Source organism: Salvelinus namaycush, chromosome 21 (genome assembly GCF_016432855.1).
Source record: "Salvelinus namaycush isolate Seneca chromosome 21, SaNama_1.0, whole genome shotgun sequence".
Lineage (NCBI taxonomy): Eukaryota > Metazoa > Chordata > Actinopteri > Salmoniformes > Salmonidae > Salvelinus > Salvelinus namaycush.
The window spans coordinates 8,187,272-8,215,169 of NC_052327.1; the positions used below are offsets into that span (position 1 = coordinate 8,187,272).

The 27,898-nt window shown below is 44.1% G+C and overlaps 1 protein-coding gene across 1 annotated transcript; it reads right to left on the minus strand.

Moving 5' to 3' along the window:
- Nucleotides 1-388: 388 nt before the first annotated feature.
- Nucleotides 389-27,898, minus strand: klf5l (Kruppel-like factor 5 like). The gene is made up of 5 exons (XM_039017974.1): nucleotides 27,727-27,898; nucleotides 19,336-19,343; nucleotides 11,566-12,466; nucleotides 11,220-11,279; nucleotides 389-567 (listed from the first exon to the last, which is right to left on the minus strand). Exons 1-5 carry the CDS (start codon nucleotides 27,896-27,898, stop codon nucleotides 389-391), a joined length of 1,320 nt encoding a protein of 439 aa, XP_038873902.1.

Below are 27,898 nucleotides of genomic sequence, written 5' to 3' on the forward strand. Positions count from 1 at the left end.
TAAACAACTGTTGGAAAAATTACTTGTGTCATACACAAAGTAGATGTCCTAACTGACTTGCCAAAACTATAGTTTGTTAACAAGAAATTTGTGGAGTGGTTGAAAAACGACCTAAGTGTATGTAAACTTCCGACTTCAAACTGTATATACAGACAGACAGGCATACAATGTGCATCCATTATTACATGGAGCAATTGGAGGCAGGTGTCCTGTTTCTTTGAAAGTCCATATGATGATGTTGTCATTACAGGAGCAGACATTTTGATCTTTGTATTGGCCCTCATGCAGTGCAATGCATTCTGGGGCTTCAGGATGGTGGTGATGTGTCCCTCTGTTCCGGTGACGCTTCAGGTGGTCGTAGCGTGTGTGTGTGTGTGTGTGTGTGTGTTTAGTTCTGGTGGCGCTTCATGTGTAGGGAAAGGTGATCGGACCGGGAGAAACAGCGCCTGCACGCTACACACTTGAAGGGCTTGGCTCCCGTGTGTTTACGATAGTGTCGTGTCAGCTCGTCAGAGCGGGCGAAACGCCAGTCACAGCCCTCCCAGTTGCAAGAGTATGGTTTCTCCCCTGAAACACACAGAGAGAGATGTAAATACATTGTCTGTAAAATACCTATCAGTATGGGTATGTTACAATTGGTGAGACCTGTGTGGCTGTTAGACAGGGATGTGTGACAGTTTGTAATGTGACATGGAGATACAGCAGGACATACAGTTATTTTGAGAAAGAGATGAGAGTTGTAGACTATTTTGCATTGCTCAATACTGTGTTCACAGTGATGTCGTCAACAGAGTGTGGTAAACATACCATCAGACACACAAATCAAATCAAATTGTATTGATTGCATACACCGTTTACAGCAGGTATAAAAGCTTCAGCCAAATGCATACAGTATGTGTATCTCCCTCAACAATGCAGCACATTAGTCAATAATAATAGAGTCAAATAAGAAAATAGAAAGTAATAAGAGAGGTGCTATGCATAGTAATAGACTGTATTTATGCTCTTTCAGAGTTCTGAGTGCATGTGTGTGCGTGTGTGTGTGTGTGTTTATGTGTAAAGGTTGGATGTGCGGGTAGTCTTTGCAAATAATCTATTAGGTGCAAATAGTCTAAGGTACAGGTCTGTGCAGGGAGACAGCAAGGGTTAGCTGTTCAGCAGTCTGATATCCTGGTGGCAGAAGCGGTCTCTGAGCCTATTGGTATTAGACCCGATGCTCCGATACTGTTTGGTAGATGGTGGTACAGTTGCAGTACCAGATGGTGATACAGCCGGTCAAGATGCTCTTGATTGTGTAGCTGTAGAAATTCTTGAGGATCCGAGGACCCATGCCGGGTTTCTTCAGTCACCGGAGGTTGAAGAGGCACTGTTGCGCCTTCTTCGCCAACCTGGTGGTGTGATTGGACCATCTCAGGTCCTCTCATGTGCATGCAGAGGAACTTGAAGCTTTTGACCCTCTCCACTGTAGCTCCGACAATAGGGGCATGCTCCTCCTCGTTTCCTTTTTCCTGAGAAAATCGCCTTTGAATGTTTTGGTATCTAGTGAAGAGCTCTTCTTTGTCTACACCCATTCAGCATTGTTCACACCCTCTTAAACTTTAGCCCCACCCATCTCGTTTCGCTCTCGGCGCGTTCAGAACGCACACTTGATGCTCTGACTGATGATTTGTTTACCTCTGGATAACATGAAAACAGCCTATCCAGCTCTGCTGGCAACAATTTCATTACGCTTTTTTGCAGACATTTACTGACACCGGCCATATTCAACGGTGGTACACACCTCACGTAATGTTAGCTAACGAGCCAGCCAGCTAACGTTAGCTAGTTAAACAACAATGAACAAAGTGCCAACAATGCCTAACATTAGAAAAGCAAACAGCTCTGGGAAACTAATAATAACGTCCGCTAGGAAGCCAGCCAGCTAACGTTAGCTAGCTAGTTAACAGTACACATTAGCTTGAAATGAAACCACTTTCTGTCAAAATTAGAAACGTGTATATCTATCTAGCTGTTTTCTCCATCTCTTTAGCTATCATACTCTAATTCCACTAATTTCAAAACTTGATCCTCCAGAAAATGGAGAGAAACACTTATGCAGATCCACTACAGTACACTTTAGCTTAAGACATATAGCTAACTAGCTCGGTAAACAATGAACCTAGCTAGGTAAACAATGTTTAAGATCACACACGTCACGTAACGTAGCTAATGTTAGCTAGCTAGTTAACAATACACTTCAGCTTAAGACATGTAGCTAGATAGCTAGCTAGGTAAACAAAGTTTATGATTGAACCAGCTAATGTTAGCTAGTCAAACAACAATGAACAAAGTGCCAACAATGCCACAGTGCTGGGAGCTAACCAACCATGTCAGCTAGCTAACATTAGGCTCTAACTAGAAAAGCAAACGGCTCTGGGAAACAAATAATAACATCAGCTAGGGAGCCAGCCAGCTAACGTTAACTAGCTAGCTAACAGTTCACTTTAGCTTGAAATAAAACCACTTTCTGTCAAAATCAGAAACTTGTTATATCTGAAAATGTAACTAGCTAACGCTAGACTATCTTACCTGTATCCATCATCATGCATGATGGACGCGTCTCCCTGTCAGAAATGCCATACCACGGTTGCCCTTAGTTTGAAGATGTAATCCGGAGACAGGTGTTTTCTCCATCTCCTTAGCTATCATACACTAATTCCACTGATTTCAAAACTTGATCCTCCACAAAGTGGAGAGCAACACTTATGCAGCTCCACTACACAATACATTTTTAAAAAGCCGCGTTCGACAGGATTACTAACACAGATTGACAAGCTCAAATAGATAGCAGCCTTCAATATGGCAGACCAATCCAAACTCCTCTCTCGACATGTCCAGCCCACTCATCTCAGCCAATCATGTCTAGTGAGAAGGTTGCTAACTTTTTCTGTGGCTTAACCAACAAGGCTCGTATTTTAATAATTTTATTCGTATTTACAGATGGCATACAAGTTTGTTATTAAGGCACATGAAAGTTGACATGTTCGAGAAGGTATTTCTGACAAAAAAAACATTTTGATAAAAATATATTTTTTTACGTTTAAACATCTCTCCTGTGATGTGAATGGTGCTGAGTCCTGGATATGGCAGCTGTTCAACTGACAGCATTAACAGATTGACAGATAATACACTTGAACTATTTGGTCAGGTGGCAGTTGTGCAACAGTTGAGTTGTTATCAGTCTAACATGGCCACACACACATACAGATGTAGGATCTTAATTTGATCGCCCTGTTGCAATGCAGGACATTGAAAAGTTGTAGTATATATAAAAAGGCTTCTGAAGTTTGTAATTTCAGACTTGATTTTCCCTTACGAAAAATGTATCAACCCCTACAAAGATGTCCATTCAATATAATCCACATAATAATTCACATTTCCTATTGCTGCAGAATTGTTTTCCTGCTGTAGCAAACTGGCTCAAATTAAGTATGCACGCATGCACGAACACATGCCAGTTTTATGAGGCATCTACATGGTTTTACTAAAAGACAGCAAACAATACCAACTCTGTGAAGCCCATAAACCAGGGGTCTCCAAACTTTTCTAGCATACCTTTCAAAAATAAAACATGTCGTGAGCTACATTTTTTGTCAAGCTTTCAAATAGGCACATTATTCTCCTCTCTCCTGCAAGTCTTCCTGGGGTCCTTTGTGTACAATGTAGAACATAGTAAAAAATAAAGAAAAACCCTTGAATGTGTAGATGTGTCCGAACTTTTGACTGTATGTGAAATCAACTCTTGTGGCTTCATGTTCTCTAAATATCACTATCCCCCAAATTTAGCTTTTGGTTATAGATGTGGCCATAAGCTAAAATACACATTTATCTGTTGCAGGGATTTACCGCCCCACATCTGAATTAGTTGATTTACGAGATTTTTACTTAAATTGGCTTACACCTGTCATGGTTCCACCTGTCACCAGAGTGCGGCAGAGACTGTCCTAGAGACATTAACGACACTTAGCTGTGTCCAATTTACACATTATGATTTACCTGTTAAAAGAGGTGTGTTTTCTGTTGTCATTTGCAGACGCTTGAATTGTTTACTGTGTGAGTTTTTGAGACTTAGTGTTTGTTGTTTTTTCAAGTGTACTGTGATCCTGCGGCTACCGTTTCTCAGTCAAGTATTATGTTTATCCTTAACATCTGATTCCTCATTTGGTCTCTTCTCTGCACCTGGTTCCAACCTTATCACATCACAGCAAGCTTCTGCCTAAACATGGACCCAGCAGAGACCAGATCAAGAATGTTGTAACCCACCAAGGAGCACTGATGGGGCAGCAGCAAGAACAACTCTCCCATGTGTCAAAGACCCTCTAGGCTCTAGGCTCTAGGAGCCAATGTCCAAGTCGCCCAGTGCTACAGGCGTCGCCGTAGTTCCTCCAGGGAACCTGCACCGGGAACCCAAGATCCCAGCCCCCGAGTGGTATGACGGCCACCCGGGAGGATGCAAGGGGTTTCTCATTTAGTATTCTCTGGTGTTCGAGCTACAGTCCTCCTCGTTCCACATCGATCGGGCCATGATCGCCTAAATCATCTCTCTACTCTCGGGCAAGGCCCTGGCTTGGGGAGTGTCGGTGTGGGAACAGCGGCCACCATCCAGCAGCTCCATATTAGCCTTCATTGCCGAGCTACGACAAGTCTTCGACCACCCCGTCAGTGGACGAGAAGTGGCCAGTCAACTGTTCAACATCCGCCAAGGGGCCAGACCAGTGGCTGACTTCGCCATTGAGTTCCGCACCCTCGCCGCTGAGAGTGGGTGGAATACGGAGGCCCAGGTCACCAGGGTTTGTCTAATTCCATCAAGGATGAACTGGCCTCTCGGGAACTGGGAGAAGACCTCGTCCCTAATACGCTTGCAATCAGGATCGACAACCGCCTATGAGAACACGTGAGACAGCGCCTTTTTGACACCACCCCAGTATCCGGTTTCCTGAGGACCCCAAGCCCCATGAACCCAGCATTGAGGAGCCCATGCAGCTGGGACTCACACGTCTGAGCCCACAGGTGCGTGACAGGCGCATGCGCGAAGGCTGCTGCTTCTACTGCGGAGGTCTCGGCCATCTCCGTGCTACATGCCCAGAGCTGACGGGAAATGCCAGGGCTCGCCAGGTCAAGGGGAGACCCTGACGAGCTGTGCAGTTACCTCCCGGCTACCCAGTCAACCATCTGTCGCTGCCCGCAATCCTCCACTGGGACAACTGTCAGCACCATATTCAAGCCTTCGTGGACTCCGGGGCCACAGATATATTCATTTGATCAGGACTTCGCCAGAGAATTACAAATCCCCTGTGTGAAGTGTCGACTGGCAGTTGATGGACAGCCCATTGGCTCCGGTCAGGTGGGAATATCAGACCAAGCCCATTCTACTGCAGGCTGGGGTGAACCACTTAGAGACTCTTAGTTTTCTTTTGATCACTGCTCTCGAGAGCCCCCTTATCCTAGGGTACCCCTGGCTAGCGCTACAAACCCCACTATTCTCCTGGTCCACGAGACACCTACTAGACTGGAGTAAGGACTGCCAGACTAAATGTCTAAGACCCCAACCAAGAGCCTTGCCGTGTCCTCCTGCATCCCTTCCCTCGACTGTGCCATAGAACTCCTACCCGGCTCCACACCTCTATCGGGCATTTGTACTCCCTCTCAACCCCTGAAGCAGCAATGGACAATTACATCTGTGAGTCACTGGAGGCAGGTTTCATTCACCCCTCTACATCCCCAGCTAGTGCAGGCTTCTTATTCGTGGGTAAGAAGGATGGAGGCCTGCGTCCTTGCATCGATTACAGAGGGCTGAACCGGATTACAATCAAGAATTGTTACCCCCAACCCCTGATGTCCGTCGCCTTGGAGTTGACCCAAGGGGCCCAATTCTTCACCAAACTAGACCTCCGCAACAATTACAATCTGGTGAGAATCAGGGAGGGAGAAGAGTGGAAAACTGCCTTTAACACCCCTTGTGGTCACTGTGAGTATTTAGTCATGCCTTTCGAAATATCGAACTTACCGGCAGTCTTTCAAGCAATGACACTCTTAGGGATATGTTGAATCGGTTCATCTTTGTTTACCTCGACGACATCCTGATTAATTCCAAAACCCTTCTGGCATACATACTGCATGTCCGCAGAGTCAACTATACATCAAGATAGAGAAGTGTGAGTGTCATGTATCCCAAGTTTCCTTCCTGGGTCAAATTATCTCTACTGCAGGCATCCAAATGGACCCCGTAAAGGTTGAGGTAATCGCTGACTGGTCCCGTCCCACCTCACTCAAGCAGGTGTAACGATTCCTAGGGTTTGCCAATTTTTACAGGCGATTTATATGCAACATTGGTGCGGTGACAGCGCCTCTCACGGTCCTAACCCACAAGTCCCAGACCCATTTTTGCTGGACTCCCGAGGCTGACAGGGCATTCATGGTGCTCAAGGGACATTTCACCTCTGGACCCATCCTCGTTCATCCTGATCCTACTCGCCCCTTTGTGGTAAAGGTGGACGCCTCTGACACGGGAGCTGGGGCGGTCCTTTCACAGCGGAACGAGAAGGACAAGAAACTGCACCCATGTGCCTTACTCTCCAAGCGGTTCTCGCCAGTGGAACGCAACTATGATGTAGGCTACTGGGAGCCTTTGGCGGTTAAGTGGGCAAACGGAGCCGGCCAACCAGGAGCTGTAGACATTTCTCCGCTGTTTCGTCTCCACCCAGGCCAGCAACTGGAGCAAGATCCTCATCTGGGTGGAGTATGCTCACAACACACTGCCAAACTCGTACACTGGAGTGTTGCCGTTCGAGTGTCAGTTTGGGTTCGCCCCCCCGTTTCCTGAACAAAGGACGAAGTGGGGGTGCCATCAGCCGAGGCGTTCATTTAACGATGTTGCCGCAACTGGATCAGAGCGCGATCCTCCTTGCTCCGCACCTCTGCCTGTTTGTTCGGCTTGGCCCTGTAGTCTATGCAGTCTCGCAGGCTTCCCTGGCTTCCGGGTCCACTCCAAAGTCTGCCCCTGCTTGTCCTGTTCCACACAGGCGCTGTTTTACTGCCAAGATGGTGCCGACAGACATGGCAGCTCTGCTTCTAGCTCCTGAGCAACTTTGCAGTATTTAGTCTTTTTGTGTGTTATTTCTTACATTATTAGCCCAGAATGATTTTTGTGTTATTACATACAGCTGGAAACTATTGGATATCAGAGTGGCGGTAACTCACCAGCATTACAACCAGGAATACGACTTTCCCGAGTTTGATTCTTTGTTCGTACCCCCCAGGGCAATTGAACTTAACCCAGAGGCTGTTCCAAGACGCCGCTCTGCCAGTGGAGAAGAGGTATTCGGAGTGGACTAGTCCGACAAATCGCTTCCGAGTATATTACTGGCTAATATTCAGTCTCTGGGCAAGGGTCTCCTTCCAGAGAGACATCAGGGACTGTAAAATACATTAGGCAGCCATGACTTTCATGGAATCATGGCTCTCTAGGGATATACTGTCCCCGTCCATACAGCCAGCTGGGTTCACAGTACATCTCGCAGACAGGAATAAAGACCTCTCCGGGAAGAAGAAGGGCGGTGCTGTATGTTTCATGATTAACTACGTATGGTGTGATTATGATAACATACAGAAAGTCAAGTCATTTTGTTCACCCAACCTAGAATTCCTCACAATCAAATGCTGAACGTATTACCTCCCAAGATAATTATTTTTGGTTATAGTCACAGCCGTGTATATTCCCCATCAAGCCAGTACCATGGCAGCCCTCAAAGAACTACACTGGACTTTATGCAAACGGGAAACCACATATCCCAAGGCTGTATTTTTTGTAGCTGGGGGATTTTAACAAAGCAAATTTGAGGAAAACACTAACAAAGTTCTATCAACACATTGACTGTAGTACTCACTCTTGTAAAACACTCGACCACTGCTACTCCCCCTTTCAATATGCCTACAAGGCCCTCCCCCACCCTCCCTTCGGCAAATCAGATCACGACTCCATTTTGTTCCTCCCTTTCTATAGGAAGAAACTCAAACAGGAAGTACCTGTGCTATAGTCTGACCAATCTGAATCCATGCTTCAAGATTGTTTTGATCATGCGGACTGGGAAATGTACCGGGTAGCCGGTAACTGGGACCTTTTGGAGTGCCAACAGAAGAAGATCATCAAAGGTAACGCATTTTTTATATCGCTATTTCTGACTTTCGTGTCGCACCTGTCTGGTTGAAATATGTTTTTCATGTGTTTGTACGCGGGGCGCTGTCCTCAGATAATCGCATGGTTTGCTTTCGCCATAAAGCCTTTTTGAAATCTGACACAGCGGCTGGATTAACAAGAGGTTAAGTTTTATTTTGATGTATTACACTTGTGATTTTATGAAAGTTAAATATTTATAATACTGTCGTTTGAATTTCGCAATTTCACCGGATGTTAAGAAGTTTTTAACAAACTATAGTTTTGGCAAGTCGTTTAGGACATCTACTTTGTGCATGACACAAATAATTTTTCCAACAATTGTTTACAAACAGATTTCACTGTATCTAAATCCAGTGGGTCATACATTAAGTTGACTGTGCCTTTAAACAGCTTGGAAAATTCCAGAAGATGATGTCATGGCTTTAGAAACTTCTGTTTGGCTAATTGATGTAATTTGAGTCAATTGGAGGTGTACCTGTGGATGTATTTCAAGGCCTACCTTCAAACTCAGTGCCTCTTTGCTTGAGATCATGGCAAAATAAAAAAAAATCAGCCAAGACCTCCCAAGTCTGGTTCATCCTTGGGAGCAATTTCCAAACGCCTGAAGGTACCACGCTCATCTGTGCAAACAATAGTATGCAAGTATAAACACCATGGGACCACGTGGCCATCATACCGCTCAGGAAGGAGACGCGTTCGGTCTCCTAGAGATGAACGTACTTTGGTGCGAAAAGTGCAAATCAATCTCAGAACAACAGCAAAGGATCTTGTGAAGATGCTGGAGGAAACAGGTACAAAAGTATATTTATCCACAGTAAAACAATTCCTATATCGACAAAACCTGAAAGGCCGCTCAGCAAGGAAGAAGCCACTGCTCCAAAACCGCCATAAAAAAAGCCAGACTATGGTTTGCAACTGCACATGGGGACAAAGATCGTACTTTTTGGAGAAATGCCCTCTGGTCTGATGAAACAAAAATAGAACTGTTTGGCCATAATGGTTATGGCCAAACAAGGAAAAAAGGGGAAGGCTTGCAAGCCAAAGAACATCATCCCAACCATGAAGCACGGGGGTGTCAGCATCATGTTGTGGGGTGCTTTGTTGCAGGAGGGACTGGTGCACATCACAAAATAGATGGCATCATGAGGAACGAAAATTATGTGGATATATTGAAGCAACATCTCAAGACATCAGTCAGGAAGTTACAGCTTGGTTGCAAATGGGTCTTCCAAATGGACAATGACCCCAAGCATACTTCCAAAGTTGTGGCAAAATGGCTTAAGGACAACAAAGGTACTGGAGTGGCCATCACAAAGCCCTGACCTCAATCCTATAGAAAATTTGTGGGCAGAACTGAAAAAGCGTGTGCGAGCAAGGAGGCCTACAAACCTGATTCAGTTACACCAGCTCTGTCAGGAGGAATGGGAAGAAATTCACCAACTTATTGTGGGAAGCTTGTGGAAGTCTACCCCAAACGTTTGACCCAAGTGTATATACAGTTGAAGTCGGAAGTTTACATACACCTTAGCCAAATACATTTAAACTCAGTTTTTCACAATTCCTGACATTTAATCCTAGTAAAAATTCCCTGGATCACCACTTTATTTTAACAATGTGAAATGTCAGAATAATAGTAGAGAGAATGATTTATTTAAGCTTTTATTTCTTTCATCACATTCCCAGTGGGTCAGAAGTTTAAATACACTCAATTAGTATTTGGTAGCATTGCCTTTAAATGGTTTATCTTGGGTCAAACATATATGGGAAATGCACATCGCAAGAAAACACGCATTGCTGGCTCTGTTGGGAGTGGAAGCTCTCACGCACCAGTGGCCTCAGACCCTCCTTTATGCGTTTCCCTCTGTGTACCTTATTCAGCCCACGCTGGTTACGGTGAGTTGGGAGGGCTTGTCGTTGGCTCAAACAACCTTGGTTTGAGGAGATCATTCACCTTTTAGTCTCACACCTGTTCTCAGGGTGTGGACTTTCAAAATACAGAAATCATCCTCATATGATTCTGCGTTTTGCATCATATGGGGGATGATTTCTGTGTTTTGAAAGTTACATATCTTAAACTCAATTGCTGACAAGGAAAATATTTTGGGGACAATGTCAACAATGGACTGATGAAAAAAAAGAGCAAAAGATCATTTTTGGGTGGAATTTTATTTTAAGAGTCTATTAAGGCACCTGTGCGTCAGTCGAAGCTTAACTCAGTAGAGACTAAAGGATATTCCAGAGTTAACCATCCCTGAGACTGGGTGTGGCAACTCATATATCGAAAGTTTAGTCAATATTTTAGGTTACTTTTTGTAAAAGGGCTTTATAAATTAAAACATAGCATCAACCTACGTGACATCAAAGAGGGCCAACCAACTTTCTGGTAGAGAATGCAGTGTTGAGTACTAAAATTGACGCCCGTAATAAAGCGCAGTGTGCTATGATAAACTGCATCTAACGGCTTTAATTATGTGACAGATTTTTTATTGCTTGGATGTGACTGCCCCCAGTGTAGCCCACAGTGTGCTTATGGCTGGGGCAGGAGACGTCATTAGGTAGCATGCAGATTGTGCAATACCTAGGTATCACAAGTTTTCCTGTGGGTTGGAACTCTGTGTGGTCTTCCATGGGCCATTTCATTTTATGTCCACTGTAGTCGGCATGGAGCGTGATTTCATATCCACATAGCTGTGTTGTACCGAGTTAACCAACTGAAGGAGGGAAACAAGTTACAACACCTGTTTGGCCCTGCACTGCCAAGTTCTGGGCTCGGTGAAGAGTGATACTGAATTGAAGGAATGAATCTGTGCCTCGAGTTTATCACCTGAGGAAGGTCATTGGCCTTGTCAGGCTTGATTCTAATGTCCTTCAGTAGAGGGCGCTAGTGCCTAAACTTTCCATAGCTGTGTTGTACCTCGTTTCCCATCTTCAGAGAAGAGTAGTTATAGTCATAAATGTACATTTCTATTTGTGTAATTGTACAGAGGACGTTACTCTTTCTTACCTGTGTGTGTCCTTTGGTGTGCTTTCAAGTGAGAGCTCTTTGTGTAAACCTTGGAGCAGCCTACAAGGAGAGACAATGGATGTTAGTATCACTGTACTGACCATGGAGAAGTACTCAACTTTGGCCTCTCGGTAAGCAAACAAACAGCATCATGAAACGCATCTCCTGTATCTTTGACCAAACACGTTTTAGCCTTTAGCACATTAGCCTGCAAAGTATCTATATCAATGGCCTAAATGTCACTTTGGCTGCATTCATTAATTCATGCATTAATTAATTAATTACATTTATTCATTCATTAATCTATCCATTCATTCATCTATCCATCCAGGATCCGGAGGCTCACCAGGGAAGTCACAGAAGTGGATCCGTCTCTTCTCGAGCTCAGGGTTGTTCCGTCGGTTGTACCTGGGTCCTGTCAGCACCCCTTGTCCGTGGGCCATAAGCATGGAGTGGTGGGACATCTGGGTGACCTTTAACCCCAGTCTGCTAGAGGCCTGGAAGGGAGGCGGAGGGGTCAGCAGCTCAGCCTGGTTCTCAGGACTACCCGGCTGCGAGTTGGGGGGTGAGGGAGGTAGGCTGTGGGGCTGTGACTGGGGTGACGCCTTGGCGTGGGGGTGGTAGAAATGCGCCGGCATTGAAAACGACGAGTCACCACCGCCGTGACCCACCGTTGTCAAGGAGACGCTGTTCAGGTTGAGCATGGTTCTACCGTTGCCGGCACCGCTGGTCCCTGATTGGCTGCTGCGGGAGAGTGTCATTGTGAGGTCAGCGCCGCTGACGGGGATTGGCATCTGGTAGACCTGCGGTTGTTGGGGGCCAATATGCAGCTCAGTATGTGTATCTGAAACTGGGTGTCCGCTGGCGGCCATATCGGGTTTGTTAAACATAGTGCTGAAAGTCTGGGGAATGCTGAAGACAGACATGAAGTCAGGCAGGGTCTGGATAGAGCACGGCACTGGGACGTCCAACCCAGGCTCTGTCTTGATGTGCTGGAGGAGATGGGTCTGGTGGTGCTGCTGGGGCTTGTTGGGCCGGTTCAGGCCGGTGCAGAGGTGGGTGGTTTTGGGGAGGATGAGGTTGATGTTGAGGCTGTAGGGAGCTGTGTTGGGCTTCTCCTCTGAGAGGTACTTGTCCACCAATGAGGGGCTCTCTCCGCGGTTCTTCTTGTCTGTGTGGGCCATGGATGAAGGATGGAGGGGACTGCATGTGGTCTGGGGGAGGTACTTTTCCATCTCCAACCGGATCTAGAGGGAGGGAGGAGGAGGAAGGGGGATAGATGGGGAGGGATGGAGGGAGAGAGATTAGATTAGATGAGGATATGGATTCATGATGTGCGCTGAGAGTCAGGAAGCAAGTTCAGGGAGGGAGAGTTTTAATAAATAAACGCAACTTAATACAAAACAAGAACCACGAATAACGCACAGACATGACACTGGAACAGAAACAGTAACACCTGAGGAAGGAACTTTAGGAAGTGACATATATAGGGCAGGTAATCAAGGAGGTGATGGAGTCCAGGCGAGTGAAGACGCGCAGGTGCGCGTAACGATGGTGACAGGTGTGCACCGTAACGAGAAGCCTGGTGACTTAGAGGCCGGAGAGGGAGCACACGTGACATTGACTAGCTTTTCATTTACAAACTAGGTTCTTTTAAAAAAAACTATGTTTAATTGAATCCCTATAAGCAAAAATAGGACATATTAAGCTATTGTTCTTTTTCTAGGAAAGTTACAAATGGATGCCGGATAAATATGGAAATGCAGCCCAAAACAAATCAGCCACAACTTTAACTGTGAGTTACTGAGGCCAAACGCTAGGGCACAGGGAGTTAATCCAAGCCAAAGCCCAGCCAATCGGTTGTGTAAAAATAATTCACTGAGCTGTTGATATACTTAAGCCCTATCCAGCTGTGCACAATGGCTTACCCAACATCAGATACAATGGAGGGAAGAGAACAATTCATCAGGCCTATTATGCCTCCACAGCTATTTGAAGTGCCAGCTACAGTGGGGCAAAAAAGTATTTAGTCAGCCACCAATTGTGCAAGTTCTCCCACTTAAAAAGATGAGAGAGGCCTGTAATTTTCATCATAGGTACACTTCAACTATGACAGACAAAATGAGAAAAAAAAAATCCAGAAAATCACATTGTAGGATTTTTTATGAATTTATTTGCAAATTATGGTGGAAAATAAGTATTTGGTCAATAACAAAAGTTTATCTCAATACTTTGTTATATACCCTTTGTTGGCAATGACAGAGGTCAAACGTTTTCTGTAAGTCTTCACAAGGTTTTCACACACTGTTGCTGGTATTTTGGCCCATTCCTCCATGCAGATCTCCTCTAGAGCAGTGATGTTTTGGGGCTGTTGCTGGGCAACACGGACTTTCAACTCCCTCCAAAGATTTTCTATGGGGTTGAGATCTGGAGACTGGCTAGGCCACTCCAGGACCTTGAAATGCTTCTTACGAAGCCACTCCTTCGTTGCCCGGGCGGTGTGTTTGGGATCATTGTCATGCTGAAAGACCCAGCCACGTTTCATCTTCAATGCCCTTGCTGATGGAAGGAGGTTTTCACTCAGAATCTCACGATACATGGCCCCATTCATTCTGTCCTTTACACGGATCAGTCGTCCTGGTCCCTTTGCAGAAAAACAGCCCCAAAGCATGATGTTTCCACCCCCATGCTTCACAGTAGGTATGGTGTTCTTTGGATGCAACTCAGCATTCTTTGTCCTCCAAACACGACGAGTTTAGTTTTTACCAAAAAGTTCTATTTTGGTTTCATCTGACCATATGACATTCTCCCAATCTTCTTCTGGATCATCCAAATGCTCTCTAGCAAACTTCAGACGGGCCTGGACATGTACTGGCTTAAGCTGGGGGACACGTCTGTCACTTCAGGATTTGAGTCCCTGGCGGCGTAGTGTGTTACTGATGGTAGGCTTTGTTACTTTGGTCCCAGCTCTCTGCAGGTCATTCACTAGGTCCCCCCGTGTGGTTCTGGGATTTTTGCTCACCGTTCTTGTGATCATTTTGACCCCACGGGGTGAGATCTTGCTTGGAGCCCCAGATCGAGGGAGATTATCAGTGGTCTTGTATGTCTTCCATTTCCTAATAATTGCTCCCACAGTTGATTTCTTCAAACCAAGCTGCTTACCTATTGCAGATTCAGTCTTCCCAGCCTGGTGCAGGTCTACAATTTTGTTTCTGGTGTCCTTTGACAGCTCTTTGGTCTTGGTCATAGCGGAGTTTGGAGTGTGACTGTTTGAGGTTGTGGACAGGTGTCTTTTATACTGATAACAAGTTCAAACAGGTGCCATTAATACAGGTAACGAGTGGAGGACAGAGGAGCCTCTTAAAGCAGAAGTTACAGGTCTGTGAGAGCCAGAAATCTTGCTTGTTTGTAGGTGACCAAATACTTATTTTCCACCATAATTTGCAAATAAATTCATTAAAAAACCTACAATGTGATGTTCTGTTTTTTTTCTTCTCATTTTGTCCCTATGATGAAAATTACAGGCCTCTCTCATCTTTTTAAGTGGGAGAACTTGCACAATTGGTGGCTGACTAAATACTTTTTTGCCCCACTGTATGTCTGTACAGTATATTTCCAAATCTCTTCCCTAACAACTCTAGTGTTGATGTGCTTTTCAATCAAATGTATTTATAAAGCTCTTCTTATATCAGCTGATGTCACACAGTGCTGTACAGAAACCCAGCCTAAAACCCCAAACAGCAAGCAATGCAGGTGTAGAAGCAAGGAGGCTAGGAAAAACTCCCTAAAAAGGCCAGAACCTAGGAAGTAACCTAGAGAGGAACCAGGCTATGAGGGGTGGCCAGTCCTCTTCTGGCTGTGCCGGGTAGAGATTATAACAGAACATGGCCAAGATGTTCAAATGTTCATAGATGACCAGCAGGGTCAAATAATAATAATCACAGTGGTTGTCGAGGGTGCAACACGGCCTAGGAACAGTGGATTAACTGCCTTGGTCAGCACCTCAGGAGTAAATGTCAGTTGGCTTTTCATAGCCGATCATTCAGAGTATCTCTTCCTCTCTTGAAGGGCTATCACTTTATGGGCACTTCAACCTGTGTGTGAGGTCAACAATACTTTATTGCGAGATCCTCCTGTATGAAGCTGCTGCTTTCAAAACAGGGCACAAACAGGTCTTGTGTTAGTTGATTATGTTCTGGCAAGCAGCTTAACGCAGTACCCTTGGCAGAGTCCCCCCTCTTGCCTGAGTGTCCATGGACTACCTGGATTGGTCCAATAAGAAACAATTTTGTTTTCAGTTGCATGCTGTAATGAACACAACCCTGGTTCCTTTCCTTTTCCCTCTCACACACACTCCCCTGTCCCCTGTTTATCCGCTCTGTATCAGGAGAAGAATGGAGTGCACCTGAACCCAAGACTGAGTCAGTATTTATTTTTTATTTTTATTTAACCTTTATTTAACTAGGCAAGTCAGTTAAGAACACATTCTTATTTTCAATGACGGCCTAGGAACAGTGGATTAACTGCCTTGTTCACGGGCAGAATGACAGATGTGTACCTTGTCAGCACGGGGGTTTGATCTTGCAACCTTTCGGTTACTAGTCCAACGCTGTAACCACTAGGCTACGCTGTCGCCTGTAGAACATGTACAACTGCTACATGCCAAAGCCCAGATAACAGAGAAAGAAGAGAAGAAAATATGAAACGTCTTATCAGCTCTACTCTGGGTTATGGGGTAAAGGGGGGGGGGGGGGGAGTGGGGGTAGAGAAGTGTCAGGGGGGTTTCCACAATTCCGGACCATGACCGTGTCTGCATTCCAAATGGCACCGTATTCCCTACTTTTGACCAGGGCCCATAGGGAATAGGGTGCCATTTGGGACACACCCAGGGGGGTTTCCATACTTCCGGTTCATGACCGTGACAGTGATTTCCGGTCAAAATACCAGCCAAGTCAACCATGCACAATATTTGAGTACAATACTGTGCGATGAAAGGGGACTAATGTCACATTTCATACCAAGTCACGAAAGCGAAATGTGATCAAATTTCTTTCAATCAATCAAATGTATCTATAAAGCCCTTTTTACATCAGCCGATGTCGCGAAGTACTGTACAGAAACCCAGCCTAAAACCCCAAACAGCAAGCAATGCAGAGTAACTAGAGTAACTAGAGCATCTATACTGTCCAACAATACGATAATGCAATAAAAATTCCTTTGCCCATGGTTAGCCATGCAAATATCTGCAACTAATCTCCAAATCAACATCCAACAACACCACTCAAGAGTTCTTTGTGGCCCTCACATTTGGCACCACTATCCTTCATGTCACCAGTAGCACTCAATGGTGTCTGAAGTCAAAGTGCAAGTAATAATATATGCCATTTAGCAGACGCTTTTATCCAAATCGACTTACAGTCATGTTTAGGTATGAGTGATCCCGAAAATCAAACCCAAAGTCCTGGTGTTGCTGGCACCATGCTCTACCAACTGAGCCATACAGGTCCATCGTCGACCTCACTATTTCTCCACCTCCTCTTTTTTATTATTGACATGGATGAGTAGATGACCACTATGACAAACACAACAGCCCAAACAGAGAGAGGAGATTACAATCATGGATTATAAAGAAAAAGCCAGCCACGTCGCGGACACCAACGCCTTGCTCCCGGACAAGCTAAACACCTTCTTTGCCCGCTTCGAGGAAAACACAAGAGCTGCCAACGAGGACCACCGCCAGTCACGAGGACTGTGAGCTCTTGTTGTCCATGGCCTAGGTGAGTAAGACATTTAAGTGTGGTCAAGTGCCACAAAGAGGGACGGAGGTAAAGAGGGACAGAGTTGGCCCGGAAGAGAGCAGCACGGCTGGCCCTTAAATGTACATGGATAGCTAACATTGATAATATGCATGTCAATCTCTCCTGGCTCAAAGTGGAGGAGAGACTGACTGCATCACTACTTGTCTTTGTGAGAGGTATTTACATGTTGAAACCACTGAGCTGTCTTTTCAAAAGACTAGCACCAAGCTCAGACACCCATGCATACCCCACAAGACATGCCAAAAGGGGTCTCTTCACAGTCCCCAAGTCCAGAACAGACTCGGGAAACATACCGTACCACACAGAGCCATGACTACATGGAACTCTATTCCACATTAAGTAACTGATGCAAGCAGTAGAATCAGATTTAAAAAACAGATAAAGCTACACCTTATGGAACAACATGGACTGTGAAGAGACACACACAGGAACACACACGCATAAGAACACACACGCTAGCAAACACACTCTACACATACGTACATTGTAATATTGTTGTATGGTGGTATTATACATTTTGTAATGTAGATATGTAGTGGTGTAATAATGTCATATGATGCACTGTTTTATTTTCTGTGTGATGTGCCTTAATGTGTTTGGACCCCAAAGAGAGTAGATGCTGCCTTGGCAGCAGCTAATGGGGATCTTTATAAACATTTTTTTTAAACTAGCAAGTCTGCCAGCCCAGACGGCATCCCTAGCAGCATCCTCAGAGCATGTGCAGACCAGCTGGCTGGAGTGTTTTCTGGACATATTCAATCTCTCCTTATCCCAGTCTGTTGTCCCCACTTGCTTCAAGATGGCCACCATTGTTCCTGTACCTAAGAAACCAAAGGTAACTGACTATCACCCTGTAGCACTCACTTCTGTCATCATGAAGTGCTTTGAGAGGCTACTTAATATCACCTCCACCTTATCCGACACCCTAGACCCACCCCATACCACCACAACAGATCCACGGATGACGCAATCGCCTGCACACTGCTCTATTCCATCTGGACAGGGGGAATACCTTTTTAAAAATGCTGTTCATCGACTATAGCTCAGCCTTTAACACCATAGTGCCCTCCAAGCTCATCACTAAGCTCGGAACCCTGGGTCTGATCCCTGCCCTGTGCAAACTAGATCCTGGACTTCCTGACGGGCCGACCCCAGGTGGTGAAGGTAGGAAACAACACCTCCGCCACGCTGATCCTCAACACCGGGAACCCACAACAGTGTGTGCCCTCCTGTACTCCCTGTTCACCCATGACTGCGTGGCCACGCATGTCTCCAACACAATAATCAAGTTTGCTGATGACCCAACAGTGCTCAGTGATTACTAACAACGACGAGACAGCCTACAGGGAGGAGGTGAGGGCCCTGGTGGAGTGGTGTTAGGATCTATTAACACAGATGACAAGATGATGCCGACAGAGAGGGTTCCCTCATTTCTAGTCCTTAGGAAACTCTACAGTATTTTGTTTTTTATGTATTATTTCTGACATTGTTAGCCCAGAAAATCGTAAGTGTTATTACATACAGCCGGGAAGAACTATTGGATATCAGAGCGACGTCAACTTACCAGCACTACGACCAGGAATACTGCTTTCCCGAAGCGGATTCTTTGTTCGAACCACCCTAGGCATTCGAACTGTTTCCAGAGGTTGACCCAAAACTACATCGCCACAGGAGAGGTAGACGGCGCGGCCTTCTGGTCAGATTTTGGAGGCGTGCACACCACCCACCGCTTCCGAGTATATTACTCGCTAATGTCCAGTCTCTAGATAACAAGGTAGACGAAATTAAGGCTAGTGTTGCTTTCCAGAGAGACATCCGGGACTGTAACATATTCTGTTTCACGGAAACATGGCTCTCTCGGGATATGCTGCCGGGGTCGGTAAAGCCACCGGGATTCTTTGTGCGTCGCACCGACAGGAATACACATCTCTCAGGGAAGAAGAAGGGCGGGGGTGTATGTTTCATGATTAACGACTCATTGTGTAATTGTAACAAAATACAAGAACTCAAGTCCTTTTGTTCACCTGACCTAGAATTCCTCACAATCAAATGCTGACATATTATCTCCCAAGAGAACTCTCCTCGGTTATCGTCACAGCCGTATATATATTTTCCGCAAGCGGATACCAAGACGGCCATCAAGGAACTTCACTGGACTTTATGCAAACTGGAAACCATATATCCTGAGGCTGCATTTATTGTAGCTGGGGGATGTTAACAAAGCTAATCTGAGAACAAGGCTACCTAAATTCTATCAGCATATCGATTGCCGTACACGAGCGAGTAACACACACGACCATTGCTACTCTAACTTCTGCGATGCATGCAAGGCTCTCCCCCACCCTCCCTTCGGCAAATCTGACCATGACTCCATCTTTTTACTCCCCTCCTATAGGCAGAAACTAAAACAGGAAGTGCCTGTGCTTAGGTCTATCCAACGCTGGTCTGACCAATCGGATTCCACGCTTCAAGATTGCTTCAATCACGTGAGCGCGTCACAACAGTAGCCAACTACAGAGAAACATAGGCTCATCCATCAGTCTTTCTCCCCTGGCCTGCAGTTACTTTCCCTGGCTTGGTGTTGTATCACCCACCTCCCTCCCCAGGCAGTTTGGAGCTTAGGGATAAGCACCCTAGCCTAGCAGCCCCATAGAGCAGGTCCCTGTACAGACAGGTCTAACTGCATACTGCTGTCAACACAGGCATAGCCAAGGCCGGGGAAGGCACCATCATTAGACTGCTTGAAAAGCAAAGCATCAACTATATTTGATGAACAAAGATCCTATATTTAGTTAATATGAACCTAGTGCCCTGTCCCTGTTGGGCATGTGTGCATATAAATTAGCCTATTGACAGTGTGTGTGGGGGAGTGCAATTTTGGCAGGGGGTCTTGTGGTTCTCTCCCAGATTTGTTTTACTTGAAAAGATATTGCCTGCATTTTAAAGGCCCAATGTAGCCATTTTAATCTCAATATCAAATAATTTCTGGGTAACAATTAAGTACCTTACTGTAAGAGTTTTCCAATAAAATGGTAAAACATAAACAAAAATAGCTATTGGCCAAAAAAAACTAATTCAAGCTAAAATTTTGTTAGGACTATCCCGGAGTGGTCTTAGTGGGGACGTGAAGGACACCAAAGCGGTGCATCAATCACAATGTAGATCAATCCGCCAGAGCGGAAGGGCCTAATGGGAGCTGTATCCTGAAGATACAGGAGGTATCTGTATTAGCAGAGAGGTTTTGAACTCTCTTTGTTATTGGTCGATTACCTTATACTACCTGGTGACGTCACCAGGCAACCAGCAAAAATTACATTTCACATTCTACATTTTTTTCACACTTTTACAGTGTTAATTTCATCAGCTGTTGTATAATATGATACAAAACACAGGACAAACAGATTTTTGACTGCACTGGGCCTTTAACAAGGTTTACCATTACTCATGGTCTCTCTGGAAGGTTTGTAGAGAGGAAATATACATTTGAGTCGTGTTTTAAGGACTATATAGGAAAGACAATGGGTGTGAACATGTTTACCTATTACATTTCAGAGAACCTTCATTCGGTTGGCTTGCCACCCATAGATTATGAAAGTCTGGCAGGTTCCTGTCGTGCCAAATAGTGTTAACCCCCTGCGTCACAATGGGCTAAAACAGGGTCACACAGGGTGTTTTTCCATAGTCTTACAAATCTCACACACGTGGTTATTGGCTCAAATTGAAGGAGACACATGTACCATGTCAGATATTGAGGTGAAATGTATTTAAGTTTATGATTACATCCCGATATTACACTTTATATACAACACAGAAGATTAAAACATAAAACATCTTTGTGAGGTGTACATGAAGAGGACTATTAAAAGCTGTGTTGGTCAATATTCACCTTCGGTCACTCCCTATCATATTGCCAACATGTGCAAATTGGCATTGATGACAGCCTCAAGTCTTCTTGGGTATGATGCTACAAGCTTGGCACACCTGTATGTTGGGAGTTTCTCCCATTATTCTCTGTAGATCCTCTCAAGCTCTGTCAGGTTGGATGGGCGAGCGTCACTGCACAGCTATTTTTAGGTCTCTCCAGAGATGTTCGATCGGGTTCAAGTCCGGCCTCTGGCTGGGCCACTCAAGGACATTTAGAGACTTGTCCTGAAGCCACTCCTGCATTGTCTGGGCTGTATGCTTTGGGTTGTTGTCCTGTTGGTAGGTACACCTTCGCCCCAGTCTGTGGTCCTGAACGCTCTGGAGCAGGTTTTCATCAAGGATCTCTCTGTAATTTGCTCCGTTCATCTTTGCCTCAGTCCTGACTAGTCTCTTAGTCCCTGCCGCTGAAAAACATCCCCACAGCATGATGCTGCCACCCCCATGCTTCACTGGATGGTGCCAGGTTTCCTCCAGACGTGACGCTTTGCATTCAGGCCAAAGAGTTCAATCTTGGTTCCATCAGACCAGAGAATCTTGTTTCTCATGTTCTGAGAGTCTTTAGTTGCCTTTTGGCAAACTCCAAGCAGGCTGTCATGTGCCTCTTACTGAGGAGTGGTTTCCTTCTGGCCACTCTACCATAAAGGCCTGATTGGTGGAGTGCTGCAGAGATGGTTGTCCTTCTGGAAGGTTCTCCCATCTGACCATCGGGTTCTTGGTCACCTCCCTGACCAAGGCCCTTCTCCCCCGATTGCTTAGTTTGGCCAGGCGGCCAGCTCTAGGAAGAGTCTTGGTGGTTCCAAACTTCTCCCATTGAAGAATGATGGAGGCCACTGTGTTCTTGGGGACCTTCAATGCTGCAGACATGTTTTGGTACCCTTCCCCAGATCTGTGCTTCGACACAATCCTGTCTCGGAGCTCTACAGACAATTCCTTCGACCTCATGGTTTGGTTTTTGCTCTGACATGCACTGTCAACTGTGGGACCTTATATAAACAGGTGTGTGCCTTTCCAAGTCATATCTAATTAATTGAATGCACCACAGGTGGACTCCAATCAAGTTGTAGTAACATCTGAAGGATGATCAATGGAAACAGGATACACCTGAGCTCAATTTCGAGTCTCATAGCAAAGGGTCTGAATACTTATGTAAATAAGGTATCTGTTTTTTATTTTTAATACATTTACTAAAATGTCTAAAAACCTGTTTTCTCTTTGTCATCATGGGGTATTGTGATGTCATCATGGGGTATTGTGTGTAGATTGTTTTTATTTTATAAATTATAGAATAAGTCTGTAACGTAACAACATTTGGAAAAAGTCAAGGGGTCTGAATACTTTCCGAAGGCACAGTAGATTGTATAACCCAGAATGAAGGGTTTGACGATTATTATCATAGAAGTGATAAAAGATAGAAGTAGGGAATGTGAAGGAAAAATATATAGTCTGGAAGGACAGCCTTGACTTGTACATCTTGTCTCATACAGTCATTGGTTTCTGTAGGTAATGGGTAGAGATATGAGGGGGAGACGGTCATGACCCCCTCCTCAGACCTTTTGGCAGAACGCCCAGAACATGTTCTATAAGTTAAGATAGGAGACGGTGCCAGACACATGCAGGAACCATGCCTATGTAGCTTGTCTGTGTAAGCAGTATATAAGACAACTAACGGGACTGCCACGGCAGAGCTCACTTCAGACTAGAGGTCGACCGATTATGATTTTTCAACGCCGATACCGATTATTGGAGGACCAAAAAAAGCCGATACCGATTAAATCGGCTGATTTTTATTTATTTATTTGTAATAATGACAATTACAACAATACTGAATGAACACTTATTTTAACTTAATATAATACATCAATAAAATCAATTTAGCCTCAAATAAATATTGAAACATGTTCAATTTGGTTTAAATAATGCAAAAACAAAGTGTTGGAGAAGAAAGTAAAAGTGCAATATGTGCCATGTAAGAAAGCTAACGTTTAAGTTCCTTGCTCAGAACATGAGAACATATGAAAGCTGGTGGTTCCTTTTAACATGAGTCTTCAATATTCCCAGGTAAGAAGTTTTAGGTTGTAGTTATTATAGGAATTATAGGACTATTTCTCTCTATACCATTTGTATTTCATTAACCTTTGACTATTGGATGTTCTTATAGGCACTTTAGTATTGCCAGTGTAACAGTATAGCTTCCATCCCTCTCCTCGCTCCTACCTGGGCTCGAACCAGGAACACAACGACAACAGACACCCTCGAAGCAGCGTTACCCATGCAGAGCAAGGGGAATAACTACTCCAAGTCTCAGAGCGAGTGACGTTTGAAACGCACCCCGCTAACTAGCTAACCATTTCACATCGGTTACACCAGCCTAATCTCGGGAGTTGATAGGCTTGAAGCACAGCGAAGAGCTTCTGGCAAAACGCAGGAAAGTGCTGTTTGAATGAATGCTTACGAGCCTTCTGCTGCCTACCACCGCTCAGTCAGACTGCTCTATCAAATCATAGACTTGGTTATAACATGATAACACACAGAAATACGAGCCGTAGGTCATTAATATGGTCGAATCCGGAAAATATCATCTCGAAAACAAGACGTTTATTCTTTCAGTGAAATACGGAACCGTTCCTTATTTTATCTAACGGGTGGCATCCATAAGTCTAAATATTCCTGTTACATTGCACAACCTTCATTCAATGTTATGTCATAATTACGTAAAATTCTGGCAAATTAGGCGGCCCAAACTGTTTCATATACACTGACTCTGCGTGCAATGAACGCAAGAGAAGTGACACAATTTCACCTGGTTAATGTTGCCTGCTAACCTGGATTTCTTTTAGCTAAATATGCAGGTTTAAAAATATATACTTCTGTGTATTGATTTTAAGAAAGGCATTGATGTTTATGGTTAGGTACACATTGGAGCAACGATACGCACCGCATCGATTATATGCAACACAGGACACGCTAGATAAACTAGTAATATCATCAACCATGTGTAGTTAACTAGTGATTATGATTGATTGATTGATTGTTTTTTATAAGATAAGTTTAATGCTAGCTAGCAACTTACCTTGGCTTCTTACTGCATTCGCGTAACAGGCAGGCTCCTCGTGGAGTGCAATGTAATCAGGTGGTTAGAGCGTTGGACTAGTTAACTGTAAGGTTGCAAGATTGAATCGCCCGAGATGACAAGGTAAAAATCTGTCGTTCTGCCCCTGAACGAGGCAATTAACCCACCGTTCCTAGGCCGTCATTGAAAATAAGAATGTGTTCTTAACTGACTAGCCTAGTTAAATAAAGATTTTAAAAAGGTGTACAAAAATACCGATTTACGATTGTTATGAAAACTTGAAATCGGCCCTAATTAATCGGCCATTCCGATTAATCGGTCGATCTCTACTTCAGACCTGTACTTTATGCATCTAAGTTGACTGTGACCTCTCCAGCTTGCTGATAATAAATAATAATTAATTTAAGAATGACTTCAGGTGTCCCTGGTGGTAATTTCCACGACACAATCAAGCTATTTTAAGACACCTGGGTGTATTAGAAACAAATATGTAAAGATTATTTGGTGAAACTTTTGAATTTGGCCTTACTGCCATAACCTCAATAAATGCACTAAATAACAAACAAAGATACACATATATCCGAAGGATCTATGGTTTGTAGTGACTGAAATGCATAAGAAAGGTATTGAGGTGATCTGGTAATAAGTGTGTGTGTGTGTGTGTGTGTGTGTGTGTGTGTGTGTGAGTGTGTGAGTGTGTGAGTGAGTGAGTGAGTGAGTGAGTGAGTGAGTGAGTGAGTGAGTGAGTGAGTGAGTGAGTGAGTGAGTGTGAGTGAGTGTGAGTGAGTGAGTGAGTGTAAAAGTACATCTGCATTGCTTTCAAATGCAATTTTGTCACAGTCCATTCTATATCCCAATTCAAACGGAAACTTTGCGTGCTCACGCTGGAAATATAATACATAGGAGAGAATGAGAGAGACAGACAAGCCGCAATCGTTTGTAGAAAATGTATTAGAGGAATTGTTACGATCTTCCCTAAGCTAAGTAGACTTAAGATGTAGTTTAAAATGTATTGGGCTGTAAGCTAATGGTGTATCAGTCAAATAGGCTACAGTGGGAATAGAAAGTCACACTGCTTTCAAATTCTGCAAGGAAGAAAGGGCAAGTTTTAATACATTTTCATTTTCAGAATGTCTTTTTTTCTCTCACTTGGATATTGTGGGTTACAGTGTGTATATAAAGCCGGGAAACGTATAATTGTATGTGTTTTCATTTCAGGCTGTAAGGCAACAAAATGTGTACATTTTGAAAGGGGGTGGGTACTTTCTATACCCACTGTACATATTTGACAACAATTGCAGCCTACCTGTGTTGATTTCAATCCTAGGCATATAGCCTTGGTAGGCTACAGCTGGAAAACTGGAGGACTCCGATTTCAATAGAGAATACTGTTTATCTAGAAGAACGACCCTTACGAAAAAAACTTGCAGTCAGAGTGCTGTATAATTACAGTACACTGCAGTATAACTGCAGTTCAACGGCAGTACAATGCAATTACTGCATCCAAAATACCACAGTTGACTGCAGTGACTGTACTTTTACTGCGGTTTCAAAACGTCAATCTTTTTTTGTAAGGGGAGACTTGGTTGTTTATGAACAACTCGGGTATACTAACTACAACTTCCTTGTGAGCTATAAGCAACAACAGTTTAGCACAGGTATGGTGGCTCCCGTAGGACATCTAAGATGAGTCAAAAGGAACTCACAACAATAACTCCCAGGGGCTAGATAGCAAACAAAATCAACTGCCTATTATGGATTTTCAGGACAATTACATTGGCATTGATGCTGGCTACTCTCGCACACAAATTTCACACCGTTGACGGGCATCTCTCAATGTGATTTCGGCTTGAGAGTCAGAGTTCTCAGTGATGGGGTCATAATAGCTAGCTCCAACCATTCAAAAGTTAGAGCCAAATCTATAGGAAGAAAACTGAAACCGCTCTGTTTTTCACAATCACTTTTAGCGGCTATCGGAGGTTACTTGCGTAACCCAGGTTCTATGAACTGCGGGGCATTCTGTGGATTCATTATTGGAGGGGGGGACAACAACATAGCACTCTGGAATATTTGGGGGGACACTTAAGCTATACCGACTGTGCCTATGAAGGGGGGGCCACGTTTATTACTAATCCCCAAGTCAATCTCCAAGTCAGGGACAGACTATGGGAGGCGCACAGTACTACATAGAGCCATGGCTACATGGAACTCTATTCCACGTCAGGTAACTAATGCAAGCAGTAGAATCAGATTTAAAAAACTGATAAGAATACAGCTTACGGAACAGCAGGGACTGTGAAGAGACACACACACAGGCACAGACACACATACACATGATAAGACACGTACTCTACACACACACGCCAAGTGGATTTTGTAGTGTAGATAATGTGATAGTAGAGTAGTGGCCTGAGGAAACACACTTACTGTCTTGTGAAAAGTGTTACGAAATGTAATGTCATATTTTACATTCTATATAACTGCTTTAATGTTGCTGGACCCCAGGTATGGGGATCCTTAATAAATACAAATACTATTAAAGAAGAGAAGGCTTCTTGAACTTTCAATTGCAATATTCTGATTACGAAAATAATTCCTGAATCTCTGTATAGAGAAAAGAAATTGGCCCTATTCTTATTCTTTCTATCATTAGCCTAAATCCATCCATGAAGACAGACAGTCAAATGACAATCATAAACACACCAGAGGCTATAAATAGATAAGATAAATCCACATCAAAGTTAAAAGCTGTGAATTCCAAAGAAATATCCATGTCCAAAAGAGAGCATCAAGGGTAATTGGACACCGTCAGATCCCATTCAACAGTTGGCATTCCGCCAGATGTCGCAGGGTAAACATAAAACACGACACCAGAAAGGAAACTGAACTATCTGCAGTTGGGGGTCGGAAACTGGGGAAAACCTCACACACACCCTCTTAAAATCAGCAGCAAAATAGCAGCAGACAGATCATGTGCAAAAACTGAAGTCTATATATTATTATTATTTAATAATAATGACATTTTAATAAGAAAAACGTGGTCAAATTGAGGTTTTAATTCATTCGTTTTGTCTTGAACCATAAATTAATCATTTTTCGATGTGTTCAATGATATTACACTGTACAGTTTACTTGCACCTTGTTCGATCCTCTGCTATCCTATTCGAAGTAGGCTATAATCCTCACTGTTTTATTGCACACTTGTTCGTCCCGGCTAAATAGATAGTCGTGGTGCTACTTTAGTCCACTTCTATTCATAAAACAATCTTTAAACGAATTAAATGCACGAAAAATATGCATTTATAACGAAGTGACTAACAAATCTAAAGACATAAAAAATACGAATCAATTTGTATGCCTATTCAACAACATTATTCCAAGTATGGAAGCATGCTTGTGTCGAGAAGACTAGCCTAATGCAATGTAATAACGCTATAGGCTTTTCTATAGGCTAACAATTTATGGGAAATCATGTATATTGAATAGGCCTACATGTGCTCTTTCTCCCAAGAACATTGAAATAATTAATTCATTATTATGTATGCATATACAACAATGTTTATTGGGGTTAGAGAATAGAGGGGGACACATAGTTTATTTTATTGAGTGGAAGTGCCCACTATCCAACTGACTACAAAATATAAACCAGGAGAAGAGCGGGATAGGGTGGAACCGCTGGCCGTACCTGGCCTACCCTCCACCGGGTTAAGATGTCGACTAATTCTCACCGCGGGTTTCACTTCCTCAAAAACGGACGAGTCATCTGCGCCGTCCGCTCCAGACAGCCGCACAAGTTTTAGCTGCGTGAAAACCGCGCTCTCTTCTGTGTGTGCCGGATTCATGGCCAGTCCTATACTAGTTTCCAT